The sequence below is a fragment of the Nycticebus coucang genome, chromosome 6 (assembly GCF_027406575.1).
Source record: "Nycticebus coucang isolate mNycCou1 chromosome 6, mNycCou1.pri, whole genome shotgun sequence".
NCBI lineage: Eukaryota > Metazoa > Chordata > Mammalia > Primates > Lorisidae > Nycticebus > Nycticebus coucang.
The window spans coordinates 99,501,949-99,516,693 of record NC_069785.1 but is presented as its reverse complement, the minus strand read 5'-3'; the positions used below and the strand labels follow the sequence as shown (position 1 = coordinate 99,516,693).

The following is a 14,745-nucleotide window of genomic DNA, read 5'->3' as shown; positions in this document are numbered from 1 at the left end:
GATGAAGTGAAACTTCTCTGAATGTACCTTGTCACAGTTTTAACTTTGTAATCAATAAATGTTTCACGTAAGTAAAAAATAACAATACAAAAATTAAATGAAATATTACCTAAAAATTGAAAAACAAAAGTGAACCACCTAAATGTATATCAAGTTGATGCTGGAATCACACAAAGAAAAAAATTATCCCTAGTGACTTCAAAATACAGTATTTTGACTTGTACAGTCTCAGTGCAATACATTCTAAAAGCAAAAGAGCACCCTAACCTTTACGAAGTTGTCCTAATTTTAGAAATAACATTGGTTTTAATATTTTGTAATTTGTATACACAAACACACACACACACACAGAGCCACTTTTCCTTTTAAAAGTACATATTTCCTATGGCCAGGCATGGTGGCTCACACCTATAATCCCAGCACTTTGAGAGGCTGAGGCAGAAGGATAACTTGAGCCCAGGAGTTCAGGAACAGCCTGAACACAGTAAGACCCTGTCTCAATAAATAAATAAATAAATAATTTTAAAAGCATCTATATCCTAGCTCTGGCCACTGATTAAGGCCCTGAAACAAATATAAACCCAGTTAGGAGATACGCTAGGAGCGTATCTAGTGACCTGACTGTGGCTTCTAAATACTATTCCTCAGTAACAGAAACCTTAGAAAAATGACAAACTCTGGATCTAGCAAAGAAAGTTGTCCAGGTCATCTTGTTTGGAGTAAAAATAAGGCAGCTTCTCAAGGATTAGTGTTTAAAGAACAAGGACACAGAAGCCAGCTTGACAGGGCTCCCAGTAACAAAGATGGGATAACTGGAGCATGAAAAACAGTGACTGAATACATATTTTACATCAAAACTAGTGCTAGGCTTAAGTAAAAGAAAGAAAAAGAAAAGAATAGGCTGAATATATAAAAATAAATGAGTTCACTATGACACTAAAAATAATAGAGGAGGTCACCTCATTAGGTAAGGTGGCTACTATTAAAGAAACCAGAAAACAGTAAGTGTTGATGAAGACATGGAGAAATGGAAACTCCTGTGCACCACTGGTGAGAATATACAACAGTGCAGCTACACAGAACACTATGGTGGTACCTCAAAAAATTTCACATAGAATTACTATAGGTTGTAGCAATTACTATATAATGGACTAATTATACATGGACTAATTACAAACAATTACTATAGGTTGTAGCCACTTCTGGGTATACACCCTGAAGAACTGAAAGCAAGATCTCAAAGAAAGATTTGTATACCTGTGTTCACAGCAACATTATTCACAACAGACAAAACATGGAAGTAACTCGTGTCCATCAACAAGTGAACAAATAAATTACAGTATACACACAAAACTGAGTGTTATTCAATCTCAAAAAAGGAAATTCTGACACAGGCTGCAGCATGGGTGAACCCTGAGCACGTGCTAAGTGGAATAAGCCAGTCGCAAAAAGGCAAGCACTATATGATTCCACTCATATGAGGTGACCAGAGTAGTCAAACTCAGAGACGGAAATATAATGGTGGTTGCCAAGGATGGGGAAGGGGGGAAATGGGAAGTTATATCAAATAGGTAAATAGCTTCAGTTTTTAAAGGTGAAAAGAGCTCTGGAGATTGGCTGCACATTAATATAAATATATTTAACATTAGCACTACTAAACTATATACTCAAAAGTACTTAAGATAGTTGGCACGCCCATAGCTCAGTGGGTAAGGCGCCTGCCACATACACCAAGGCTGGTAGGTTCGAACCCGGCCCTGGCCTGCTAAACAACAACTGGAACAGCAACAAAAAATAATAGCCAAGCATTGTGGCAGGAGCCTGTAGTCCCAGCTACTTAGGAGGCTTAGGCAAGAGAATCGCTTAAGCCCAAGAGTTTAAGGTCGCTCTACAGCACTCTACCCAGGGTGACAGCTTAAGACTCCGTCTAAAAAAAAAAAAAACAAAAAACAAAAAACCTTAATATAGAAAACTACATGTTACATGTATTTTACAACAAATTTTTTAAAATAGAAGAGGGACTGTTAGAACATCATTTGAGACTGTCAGGGAATCAACCCACTACTCTGAAACTGTTATTTAAAGGAAACTGGCCAGGTGCGAACTCTGGGAGACCAAAATGGGGGGATGATCACTTGAGGCAAGAAGTTGGAAACCAGCCTGGGCAACATAATGAGAAATCTGTTTCTATTAAAAAAAAAAAAAATGAAATTTAGTAATAGCCAGAAGTGGTGATGCCCGGCACCTGTAGTACCCACTACTTGGGAGGGTAAGGCAGGAGAATCACTTGAGCCCAGGAATTCAAGGTTACAGTGAGCTTTGTTTGGGACACTGCACTCCAGCCTAAATGACAAAGTAAGACCCTGTCTCTAAAAAAATAAATAAAATAAAATAGAATAAAATAAAGGAAACAAACTATTTCATTTTCTAGCATAAACTATATTTCTGAATAGTAATTTCATTTTCTAGCATAAACTAAAAAGCCTTTGAGGAAGCAGGAAAGATACTTTATACAGAATTCCATCTAATAAATGAGAAAGAAATAATGAAATTTAAAAAACACTCTTTGGAACTCTTAAAACTAGACTCAAGTATTAATTATTGATGGACACTAAAATCACTAGGTACCACATAAAAAGCGGAGAACTTTATAAAGAAGGGATACAAATATCATCACTTAAATTCACTGACCAAGTTAAGTACCATTAAAAATGTGACAATCATTTTTGTTTGTCTGTTTAAGCCACCCAATATATGGTATAGTTGTTGCTAGCAGCATGAGCAGACTAAGACAACATTTCTGCCTCATTCTGCTCCCTTTCTCTGATCACCTTGTAGGCGATCTTCACAGGTTGAACATAAATGTGTGGTGCAAGGGGAAAAAAAAAATGTGACAATCAATCTGGCATGGTGGCTTATGCCTGTAGTCCTAGCAGTCTAGAAGCCAACGCTAGAGGATCTCTTGAGCTCGTTGGAGACCAGCTGGAGCCAGAACAAGACCCCGTCTCTATTAAAAATAGAAAAATTAGCCAGGCATGGTGGTGGGAGCCTGTAGCTAATTGGGAGGCTGAAGCAGGAGGATCCCTTGAGGCCAGGGATTGCTGTGAACTAGGATGACAAGACAGCACTCTAGCCAGGGCAACACAGTGAGACTCTACCTCAAAAAAATAAATAAAGTGAAGTGGCATGACATTTGAGGAGGGATCTGAGATAGGCTAAGAGAAGCTCAACGGCCATTCTGGGCACTCACTTCTCCAACTGACATATGAGGGGAGAGAAAGAAAGATGTAGAATGAAAAGGGTGCCAGCCTGGGATCCTACATCCATGCCTCGGCCTACTCAGACTTTAGCAGATGTGTAAGGGGCAGTGTGAAAAAACCACAGGTCCAAACACTGGACCTCCACTGCCAAGGGTCCTTGTCACATGACTCAGAAAAAAAAGAACTGGCCCAACTCAACCTCAGTGGTACAGCCAGAATACCAGAGCCTCTGGGGAAGGGGCCCAGGGTAACCACATTCCATCTGACTCATCAAAAGAAGAATGCAAACTTAGAGAAGGGAGATGAGAAGCACAGAATGATTCTACAGCACCTCCTAGGCCCTCTGCAGAAGCCCCAGGAGTCTATCAAACTCAACCATCACCCTCTACCTCAACACTGACAAGATCGGTCTCCCACCCAACTCCTTGTACCCCAAACCCATTCTATACTTCACACCTTTGTTCCTACACCTGGACTCTCCTGCCCCTCCCCCTCCTCTAAACTCACCCCTGTGCACTGCACCTCCTTTAAGCATGGTGTCACCATGGATTAGTCCCTCTGACGTACTCTATGTAACCAGGTTTAGAACCCTGTTTTAGCTCCAATCTTAGACCACATATTGTAACTGTTTGGTTGGTGACCCCTGCCCTTGCTGAGCTGCTGTGAACTCCTGGAGGAAGGCAGGACAACCATACTAGCATCCTCTGCATGGCACACAGCCCCCATGTACAGGGGACACTCAGAAAACATACAGAGCTCCTCAGCTACCAACACGTGCACAGGCCTGGCTGTACTGAAGTTAAAACAGCAGTGTGGCTTTCCTCCCAGACCTCTGCAGCCCTGGCTGGAAGAGGCATGAGGAGGGGTGGCCTGGCTATGTCATGAAAAGAACCACCTTCTGGAAGCCTGTTTGGAGCCTTCCCACTTCACAGGCCTGCTGATACATAACATAGACACAGCCACAACTCAGGTGGTGCCAAAGGGTTCTCAACACAGAATGCTCCTTTTCAGAAAAAAGGCCAGATTTCATTAAACACAGCCATGAATCAGACAAGCAGATAAGCATAGTTGCTTTTTGGAGAGATGAGAATATGGGTAAAAGGAGTAGGCTCCCAGGCAATGCCAGTGACTCAGTGGGTACGGCGCCAGCCCCATATACTGAGGGTGGAGGGTTCAAACCCGGCCCCAGCCAAACTGCAACAAAAAAATAGCCGGGCATTGTGGCGGGCAGCTACTTGGGAGGCTGAGGCAAGAGAATCGCCTAAGCCCAGGAGTTGGAGGTTGCTGTGAGCTGTGTGATGCCACAGCACTTTACCAAGGGCAATAAAGTAAAATTGTCTCTAAAAAAAAAAAAAAAAAGGAGGTTCCCAAAGCCTCTGGCACCCTCCTTCCTTTCACCTCAGCCCTGCCACTGGCCCTGCTGCAGATTCTCCAAAGGGGCTCTGCAAAATCAGCTGTGCCCACTGTTGGCAAAACAACTTATTAAAGATACACTTCTTAGAAGAACAGACTGAGGTGCAGCGTCAGTGACCCACCTACCTCTGCCCAAGTTCTTTGTGCACATGCTGAGACTGCTGATACCTGCCAGAGATGAGCAGATTATCCGATAGAGACCTATCTCAGGTCCAATAGAGGCCTATCTCAGGTCCGATAGAGACCTATCAGGCCTGATGGAGACCTTTCTCAGGCCTGGCAGTGGCCCTGATGGCTGCTGCAGTGGGCGCTGAGTGGAAGATAGTATGTGTCCATGAATACACTTGTTCAGTCTTCAGGCTCTCTCCTATTACGGGCAGGACACCCTTTCCAAGAAACACTAAGCACTACATACACACATAATCCAGGCAGGTCGCTGACCATCGAGCCAGACCTAACTCTTCTAAGACTTCTACGACTCGACCATTGCCCCAACATCAATGGGCTTTGTTCTGCGCACCCAGTCCTGGGGCTCAGGTGAGCCCAGAGCAACACCCATCACAGGGAGGGTCTGCTTACCAGCCCCTCGGTTTCCTCTGTTGTCCTCTGGAAATGTGCAGCCAGGACCATGTAGTCCCGCATCTGTTTGTGACATTCCAGACACTTGACTGCATACCGGATGAGCCTCACCGGGTCAGGGTAGAGTGGCAGGGCTGGAGGAGGGGGACTGGCACTGCCTGCAGTGAGGCCATGTTTGGGAGAGGATGAAGAGGCTGGGGCTGCTGGTGCCATGGAGTTCACAGGGGTTGACAGGAACATTTGGTCCGCAGAGATAGGCTTCATGAGCAGCTGGGAACACTGCATGACAAGCCCCTTGCTCTTGTGGTCGCGGGCATGCCGGAGCAGGCTGCACTTGTTGAAGAAAAGCAGCGTTTTGGAGCACAGCGTGCACAGCACCTCGATATGGACGCTCCGCCGGCTGTAGTGCTGGTTCAAACTCTTCTCCAAGGCAAATGCGTCTCCACACTCCAGGCAGCAGTACCCGCTGGCCGGCACGTGGATCCTGCTGTCCGCAGGTGGGCTGAGGTTTGGCGCATAGAGGGGCACGGGATTGGAGCTGTGGAGGACCTTGTTGAAGACCTCTACAATCAGTGGGGCAGCCTTCTTCACCTGGTGAACCAGGGGCACCGACATCTGTGTGAGCTGTGGCTGGTTACGTCTCTGTGCTGAGGACTTGGCTGTCACTGACGCGGCAACACTGTGGGGTACAAGGTTCAGGTTGGCCAAGTGCACAGCTTTGGGAAGGAGAGTAGCGGGGGCCAGGGTGGACGCCTGCAGTGCTGTGTTCTGCTGCTTCTTGCCCACCTGTGAGCCCGGGGCACCCCCCTTTGGGACCCGGGGCCCTGAGCTGTGGTTGGGAGACGAAGAGTCACTGGCCTTTGTCACACTCTCACTCCCTTTCCTGTCACTCTGAGGGCTCCTTGTGTGTGTATCTGCCTCAGGAAGGGACTCCTCCACAGGCACCTCATCCCCGGGGGCCTCAGCAATGGCACTCCCTAGAGGTGACCCAACAGGAGATTTACTCAGATCGTCAGGGTCTGGTAGGATCCTTGTGACAGTCCGTTTGATTTCCCCTGATGATGTCTTAATGGTTTTGATTCTGACTTTGGGAATCGCTGGTGGGGAGTTGGCAGCCACAGAAGGAGAGCCTTTGCTGCTGCTGTCACTGCAGACGCTCCGAGGGCTGTCTGAGGGCTTGATGCTTTTCCTAGTGGCCTCCAGAGGGCTCCGGGGACTCTTTGGTGACTTGGGCATTTTGGGGCTGCCTTTAGAACCCTCTTTAGTAGGCCCTGAGGCATCCTTTGTGTGGTCAGCCTGATCCTCCTTAGTGAAACTGGCCACTCTTTTGGCCTGTAGAGCCACCAATGCTGCCACACAAGAAGACAGCTTAGAATGAGCTGGCTTTAGACGCTGTCTAGGGGGTATTGACGAGCAGGTGCCAAGCTCCCGGGCAAGCCCACTGGGCTCTCCAACACTGTTGCTAGGGTGGCTGTTGAACTCCAAAGCATCCCCAAAGAATCGGCTGGCAGGTGGTTCCTTCTGAGACTCCACCACCTCCTGTGCGCCCTGCTCACCGCACTCTTGCTGGCTCCCCAGGGGCAGGGGCTCTGGCTTGGGCTCCTTCTTACAAAAGTGATCAAACATATGCAGTTCTGGAACAGGACACTTAGCTAGAGCCTCCAACACTGGGCCCCCCACAGCCCCGCACCCAGAAGGGGCTGAGAAGTAACTATCAGAGTGCTTGGGTGTTATCCCAAATCCATTATCTTTGATGGGATCCTCAGGTTCTGGGCTAGAGATTGGACTAAATTGGTTGAAGGTGGGTAACGGCTCTGACTTAGGAGGCTCTAGCTTGCCAGGGAAACTCCTGGCACTGTCTCCATTCATGAAAGTTGAATCAAACTTCCCACAGTTGTGGGGATCTGAAGGCAGGTCTGAGCCCCGGAATCCATTGTGTAGGAGGTTGGGAGCAATGTGGTCTTTCTCCGCTTCAAATGACTCCTGGCGGCTGGTATTCTTAACAATGACACTCACGGCCGGCACATCTGGGGCTGATCCTGAGTGAGACAAAGACACACTTTCATCCATACACATGCCTGGAGGTTTGAGGGGACTCTCATTCTCCTCACTGGGCGTCTGGATGGCCTCCTTGGCGTCAAGGCTGGTAGGGTCTGGGATGTCAAAGGCAGCCAGAAGGTCATCAAAATCTGGGGTTTTCATATCCCCCATGGCTGGATGCTGACAAGGGCTATAACAGAAACAGAGAACAGAATCAGTGACCCTCAGGGTCCCCCTGGGCTCCATCCTGCATCCTTTTCATTGCACATCACACTGACACACAGCATGGCCACACAGAGCCCCAGCACTGTGTCTACAGAAGAGGGCAGGTAGAAAGAGAAGCTGTGACAGGCCTGCCTGGCAGGTCTTCAACCTCAATACCTGGAAAATCCTTGCTGGCTGTATAGCCAAAAAAAGGCACACTCATACCACACTCCCTCCACTTCTCAGGGAACATCATCCCTCTGTGATCACGTGCACTAGGCAAAAAACCGGTCTATCAGTCCTTAAAACAAAAAAGAAAACCCAAAAAACCACGGCTCAACACTTCCTTCAGAAAACACTCAAGCCATGCATGAGACTTGGCTATAACTTCCTCTGCTAATTTACTCTTAGTAATTACTCACTAATGTTATATAACTTTGGGGTATTTTTGCTACATGAATTCAATCAAATCCAAAGGACTTGCTATCACCAGGATTTGTGTTGTCTCGTGAATAAACTCCAGAAAATCATTACACATTATCCTCTAGGTATTTTTTTTTCTCTACTCAATGGACACACTTGATTCCTTGATTTTCACCCTAAAACTGTTATTGGTTGGTGAAGGAATCATTAAGCCTGAGGAGCAGGGTGACTCTCAAGGTATCACACAGTCATCAGTTTGGGGGAAACCTTAATTCCATTTTAACTTTATATTATACCCAAAGAAGAGAATAACAGTCCTATTTTAACTTAATGCACCTGTTTTCTTCACCTGGGAAGCACAGCTACAAAACTATTGTGGTAGGGAAAACCCCAGGCCCGGAATGAGGCCTTCCATTAGGAAATTACTATAACACACTTAAGATGAAACATGAAACTGGCTGGCTCTAACCTGCTGGAGGAAGAAGAAAAACCTTACTATCTCCCTTGTTCAGCCTTTAAATTTTGCATCTGCTTCAGCGTACAGGGTTTTACTAGCTTACATATTTCTTTTTTCTTTTTTGAGACAGAGACTCACTTTGTAGCCCTCACTAGGTACGGTGACGTCACAGCTCACAGCAACCTCAAACTCCTGGGCTCAAGCAATCGCCTCAGCCTCCTGAGTAGCTGGGACTACAGGGGTCCACCACAGTGCCAGGCTACTTTTAGAGACAGGGTTTCACTCTTGCTCAGGCTGGTCTTGAACTCGTGAGTTCAGGCAATCCACCCGCCTAGGCCTCCCAGAGTGGTAGGATTACAAGTGTGAGCTATCATGCCCGGCCCTTTTTTTCTGTTGTTTCTTTTTGAGACAGTCTCATTTTGTCCCCCTTGGTAGAGTGCCATGATGTCATAGCTCACAGCAACCTCAAACTCTTGGGCTTAAGAGATCCTCTTGCCCCAGCTTCTCAAGTAGCTGGGATTATAAGCACCCGCCACAATACCCAGCCAGATTTTTCTATTTTTAGTAGAGACCAGCTCTTACTCAGGCTGGTCTCGAAATCCTGAGCTCAAGCAATCCACCTGCCTCTGCTTCTCAGAGTGCTAGGATTACAGGTGCAAGCTGCCGTGCTCAGCCACCATGTTTATGCTGCAAACCCGTCTACATACATACTGACCCAACCCCTTTAGAAAGCAGTATGCCAGCTGCAGAGAACCAGATAAGAGGCAAACTCTGGGTCCAGGAACCCCATTCCCAGAAATTTCTCATAGGAATAAAACTTCCCCAAAGCTATATGCAAAACTGTATCCTATTGCATTATTAAAATACCACAAAAGACTGGGCACGGTGGCTCATGACTATAATCCTAACACTGTGGGAGGCTGAGGCCAGAAGATCGCTTTAGCTCAGGAATTTGAGACAAGCCTAAGCAAGACTGAAACCCTGTCTCTATTAAAAATAGAAAAAACCAGCCCGGCGTGGTGGCAGGCGTGGTAGTCCCAGCTACTTGGGAAGCTGAGGCAGGAGAATCACTTAAATCCAGGAATCTGAGGTTGCTGTGAGCTGTGGGCTACCGAGTGAGACTCAGTCTCAAAAGAAACAAAACAAACAAACAGCCAGCACAAAAGAAAGAGACACACATTAAAATTAATCTAAAGGTCCAAGAATAAAGAATGGCTGAATATTTGATGGACTATTATGTGGTCATTAAAAATCCTAATTATGGGCTCAGCACCCACAACACATTGGTTATAGTACCAGCCACATACACTGAGGGTGGCAGGTTTGAACCCAGCCCAGGCTAGCTAGCTAAACAACAATGACAACTTCAACAAAAAATAACCGGGTGCAGCTCAGCGCCTGTAGCTCAGCAGCTAGGACGCCAGCCACATACATCAGAGCTGGCGGGTTGGGGCTGGGCCTGCCAAAAGCAATGACAACTACAACCAAAGAAAATAGCTGAGCGTTGTGGGGGGTGCCTGTAGTCCCAGCTACTTGGGAGGATGAGGCAAGAGAATTGCTTAAGCCCAGGAGTTTGAGGTTGCTATGAGCTGTGACATCACAATACTCTATCGAGGACAACATAATGATACTCTGTCTCAAAAAAAAAAAAAAATCCTAACTATAAAATCTACATAGCAACATGAAAAATGACTTACAATGTTAAATTTTATAAGATTGTCATTATGATTATAATTATGTAAAATTAAGTATTTGAGCCAAGATTTAAAGAAAAAGGAACATTATGATTATAATTATGTAAAATTAAGTATTTGAGCCAAGATTTAAAGAAAAAGGAAAAGACTTATGCAGGGTACCAGAATTACTCCTGAGTTGTTTCTTAAAAACTTTTTGGGGGAGTTGATAGATTGCTTTTATGGTTTTAAACGGGATAATTGAAAAAAAAGAAAAACACTTAGAACCAGAAGGGGAGCAGAGGCACAGCAGAGGCGTGTCGCTTACACCCTGTGGGATTGACAGGTGTACGTGTTTAGATTTTGCCTCTCTTCCACTCCCTGCAAACCACACCTGTCTTCATAAGAGTTTACAGAAAATGAAAACTATACTCCTTTCACTGGGAAGATAACTAATTATCATCAGTAATAATAATGTGAAATATCAATTATATGGGTTGGCAGTCTACCCCCACCGGAATGAGATGTAAAGATTTTGAGTAGAACAAGTAATTGTCTCCTGGAATAGAAAGTGTTAGAGCCCATGAACTAGGGGAAGACACTGGAGATTGCTGAAAATACCCAGCATCCCAACACCAAGTGAAGGGCTCTACAGGGCAATCGGAACTACAAGAAAAAACCTGCGTGATATTTGCTATATAAGCTTCTTTCTTTCTTAATTTAAATCTCTAGGGGAAAAATGTTTGGAGGAGAAGGGCAGAATAGAGTATTCCTTTTCAAGGAGCTAAGAAAAGCATGCAGGAGAAAAGGGGAAACAGGTGGTAGTGTGTGCCAGGATTAGCTGGGATCCTGCTATTGTCTAGCAAAGCTGCCCGGCTTTGAGCAGAGAGAGATTACATCAAAAGAAAGTAAAGTTCTCCTCACAGAGAAATCTCAGGGATTTGCTAAGAATGGTCAGAAATAAAGAAAATATATTTTGCTAGAAAATCAGAGCTACTAAAATGTGTGGTAGTTCAGTATCAGCAGCAGAAAAAACCTTTAGAAGGATTTTATATACCAAAGTTGAAGCCTTTAAAAGCCAAATATCACAACTTGTTTTCTATTAGCCCTGGTAAAAAAAACAAACAACAGCAATTGGTAACAGTGAGTAAAGGACTCAACACATACCTATCTATTTATATTTCTTTGAACCTTGCTCTGAAGTGAGTATTGCATTGTTTATAAATAGAAGGTAGGATTAATCAAAATGTAACATTATAAAAGCAAAAGAAGAAACTGTAAAGAAAAAGACAACCAGGGCAGTGCCTGTGGCTCAGTGAGAAGGGTGCCGGCCCCCTATACCGAGGTTATGGGTTTGAAACCAGCCCCGGCCAAACTGCAACAAAAAAAATAGCCAGGCGTTGTGGCGGGCGCCTGTAGTCCCAGCTACTCGGGAGGCTGATGAGGCAAGAGAATTGCCTAAGCCCAAGAGCTGGAGGTTGCTGTGAGCTGTGATGCCACAGCGCTCTACTGAGGGCGACAAAGTGAAACTCTGTCTCTTCAACCAAAAAAAAGTTCTGCTAATTAAAAATATGCCAGCACAAAGTTAAAAGGCAAACAAAACAAAAGGAATATTTATAACATACATTTGCTGTCATTAATATCTCAATTAATATATACAAAGCAATAAGTAAAAGATTGCTTAATCTATTAGAAAAAGGAACTAAGGCATTCAAAGACATCAACTTCATTTGTTTACTGAGCTAGAAACATAGTATGTAGTTTCACTTTTTTAAATGCAACAGCTGTGGGCTGGGCGCCAGGAGGGTGACTCATTGGCTTACACCTGTAATCTAGCACCCTGGGAGGCCGAGGCGGGTGGATTGCCTGAGCTCATAGGTTTGAGACCAGCCTGAGCCAGAGTAAGACTCCCCACCCCCGCCATCTCTAAAATAGCAAGGTGTTGTGGTGGGCACCGGTAGTCCCAGCTATATGGGAGGTTAAGGCAAGAGAATCACTTGAGCCCAAGAGTTTGAGGTTGCTGTGAGCTGTGACGGCACAGCACCTTACCCAGGGCTACAAAGGCTACAAAGTGAGACTCTGTCTCAAAAAAAAAATCATAAAAAATATAAAAATAAATGCAACAGCTGTGCTGAAAAATTTTTTTTATCATTAATACTCGAAGTAACAAATTAGGTTTCATTTATTAATTAAAAAAAAAGAAAAAGGAGCTAAGGTGATGAGCAGCCAATTAAAACAAGAAACACAAATGGACAATATATGAAAACCATTACAACTTTATAATAAATTAGAGAAATACAAATCAAAATAACGGGAAACCATTTTTGGCATATCAAAGTGGCCAAGATTTTAAAAAAGTAATAATCCCTGGGTGGCGCCTGTGGCTCAAAGGGGTATAGCGCGCCTGCCCCACATGCTGGAGGTGGCAGGTTCAAACCCAGCCCAAGCCAAAAAAAAAAAAAAAAAAAATTTGTAAAGAAGTAATAATCCCAGTATTGGCAGAGATGTGGCAAAATAAGCATTCTAAAGGTAATATAAATTAATAAAACTTGTCTAAAGGGCAATTTAGCAATGCATGCAAAAAGCACAATAATTCCACTCCAGAAACTTGTCCTAAAGAAATAGAGATTCATGTGACAAAGATAATCATTACAAAATTAGGAGACACACCTAAAGATCCAACAATAAATATACTAATAAACTGGGTCAATAAATATACTAATACAATTACATACTAAGCATCATTATAAATCACTCTGCAGATCAAAATTAAGGCTATTAAGAAATACTCCTGATGGCTCTGCGCGTGTAGCTCTAGGGCACCAGCCACATACACCGGGGCTGGCAGGTTTGAATCCAGACTGGACCTGCCAAATGACAGTGACAACTACAACCAAAAAGTGGCCTGGGCGTTGTGGCGGGAGCTTCTAGTCCCAGCTACTTGGGAGGCTGAGACAAGAGAATTGCTTAAGCCCAAGAGTTTGAGGTTGCTGTGAGCTGTGACGCCATGGCACTCTACCCAGGGCGACAGCTTAAGACTGTCTCAAAAAAAGAAAAAAATACTCCGATAAAAAGTGAGAAAAAAAAGAACACTGAAGTATGGTATCTCTGTTTAATCTCTTTCATTTAAGAGGCAAGGTCTTGCTGTCACCCAGGCTGAAGTGCAGTGATACAATCACAGCTCACTGCAACCTCAAACTACAAGGCTCAAACGATCCTCCTGTCTCAGCCTCTAAAGTAGACTGCAGAGTGCCAACACACTCCTGCCTAATTTCTTATTTTCTGACACAGAGTCTCAAGCGTTGGTCTGAGGTAGAGTGCTGTGGCATCAAAGCTCACAGCAACCTCCAACTCTTAGGCTTAAGCAATTCTCTTGCTCAAGTAGCTGGGACTACAGGCGCCCACCACAACGCCCGGCTATTTTTTGGTTGGAGTTGTCATTGTTGGCAAGCCTGGGCTGGCTTTAAACCCACCAGCTCCAGTGTATGTGGCTGGTGCTCTAACCACTGAGCCCCAGGCACCAAGCCCCGGCTAATTTCTTAAATACGTATGTTTTATGAAAAAGGCTAGAAGAGGGGCAGCGCCTGTGGCTCAAAGGAGTAGGGCGCTGGCCCCATATGCCAGAGGTGGCAGGTTCAAACCCAGCCCTGGCCAAAAACTGCATTAAAAAAAAAAGGCCAGAAGAATACTCCATAATATTAAAAGTATCTGAACAGATAATGAAATTATTTTCTTTCTTTTATTTAGCTTCATTTTCAAATTATTTATTCAAACTACTTCAAACTGTAGTACTTAAGTAATTTTATTATACTTTTAACATACAAAAAGAAGAAGAAACTAAGTAGGCCAAAGATGCTTCAGGAGCTCCTTACACAGAACTCTAAAAATCATCAATATAAGAGTCTTAAAGTATATCTGTCATGACTCAGCAGAAGGACACTAGCAAGAAAATCAAGTAACTTAACTAAAAGGTATAAAAAAATAATAAAGTAAAATATAATAAAAAGTAAAGCTGAGATAGACAGCTTCACCATACCCAGTCTCTGCAAACTGCTGAAAACAGCAAGCTAAAGTTGGGAAGAGCAAAGCACAGTAAGCAAACCTTGTCTGGGGCAGCCCCCCAGGAACCAGAGCCATGTCCACCTGCACCAGCCTAGGAACAGTGACCCAGCCTCAGAGCATCTGGGTACCAGACAGATCCAGGCCTGGCAAACTCCCTGAGGGATCTAGAGTGGCCTAGTCGACAGGCAAGGCAAGATCACTAGTTCTGTGTGGCCAAGGTTGAGAGCAAATGTCACTCCAAGAGGCGGCACTGGAAATAGGCAACATTATGTACAACCCCTGTGGGGGCAAAGACCAACTCCAAGACTGGCACACGGACACTGTATCTTCTCTCAGAATAAGTTTCTACTTCAGGAAAGATCTGGAAACTAATTTCTTTAAAAAGCTGATGATAAATTCCATTATTACAGGGTATACTAGTTTGCCCAGGTAATTTTATCACCTAGATGGGGAAGGACATCTTAATTCTGGAAGGGCCTCATTAGGCCTAATTAGCCTATTAGGATTCTTTGAGGGTGTAAAAACAATATGATTATATATAATTATGGAAAAACCAGTAGGTAGAATTTCTGTAAACTTTAAATGTCAAAATTATGCCCCCAAAACAACAGAAAATTATTACATTCCACAGACT

The 14,745-nt window shown here is 44.4% G+C and overlaps 1 protein-coding gene across 6 annotated transcripts in view; it reads right to left on the bottom strand.

Annotated features, from left to right (window-relative positions):
* Nucleotides 1-14,745, bottom strand: part of ZNF592 (zinc finger protein 592) — a 58,601-nt gene that overhangs the window by 11,035 nt on the left and 32,821 nt on the right. For all 6 annotated transcript variants that reach the window (XM_053593387.1, XM_053593390.1, XM_053593385.1 and 3 more), the window contains one exon: nucleotides 5,253-7,482. In XM_053593387.1, coding sequence (XP_053449362.1) covers nucleotides 5,253-7,463 — 2,211 coding nt within the window. In that variant the 5' untranslated portion in view covers nucleotides 7,464-7,482. The remainder of the gene's footprint in view (nucleotides 1-5,252; nucleotides 7,483-14,745) is intronic.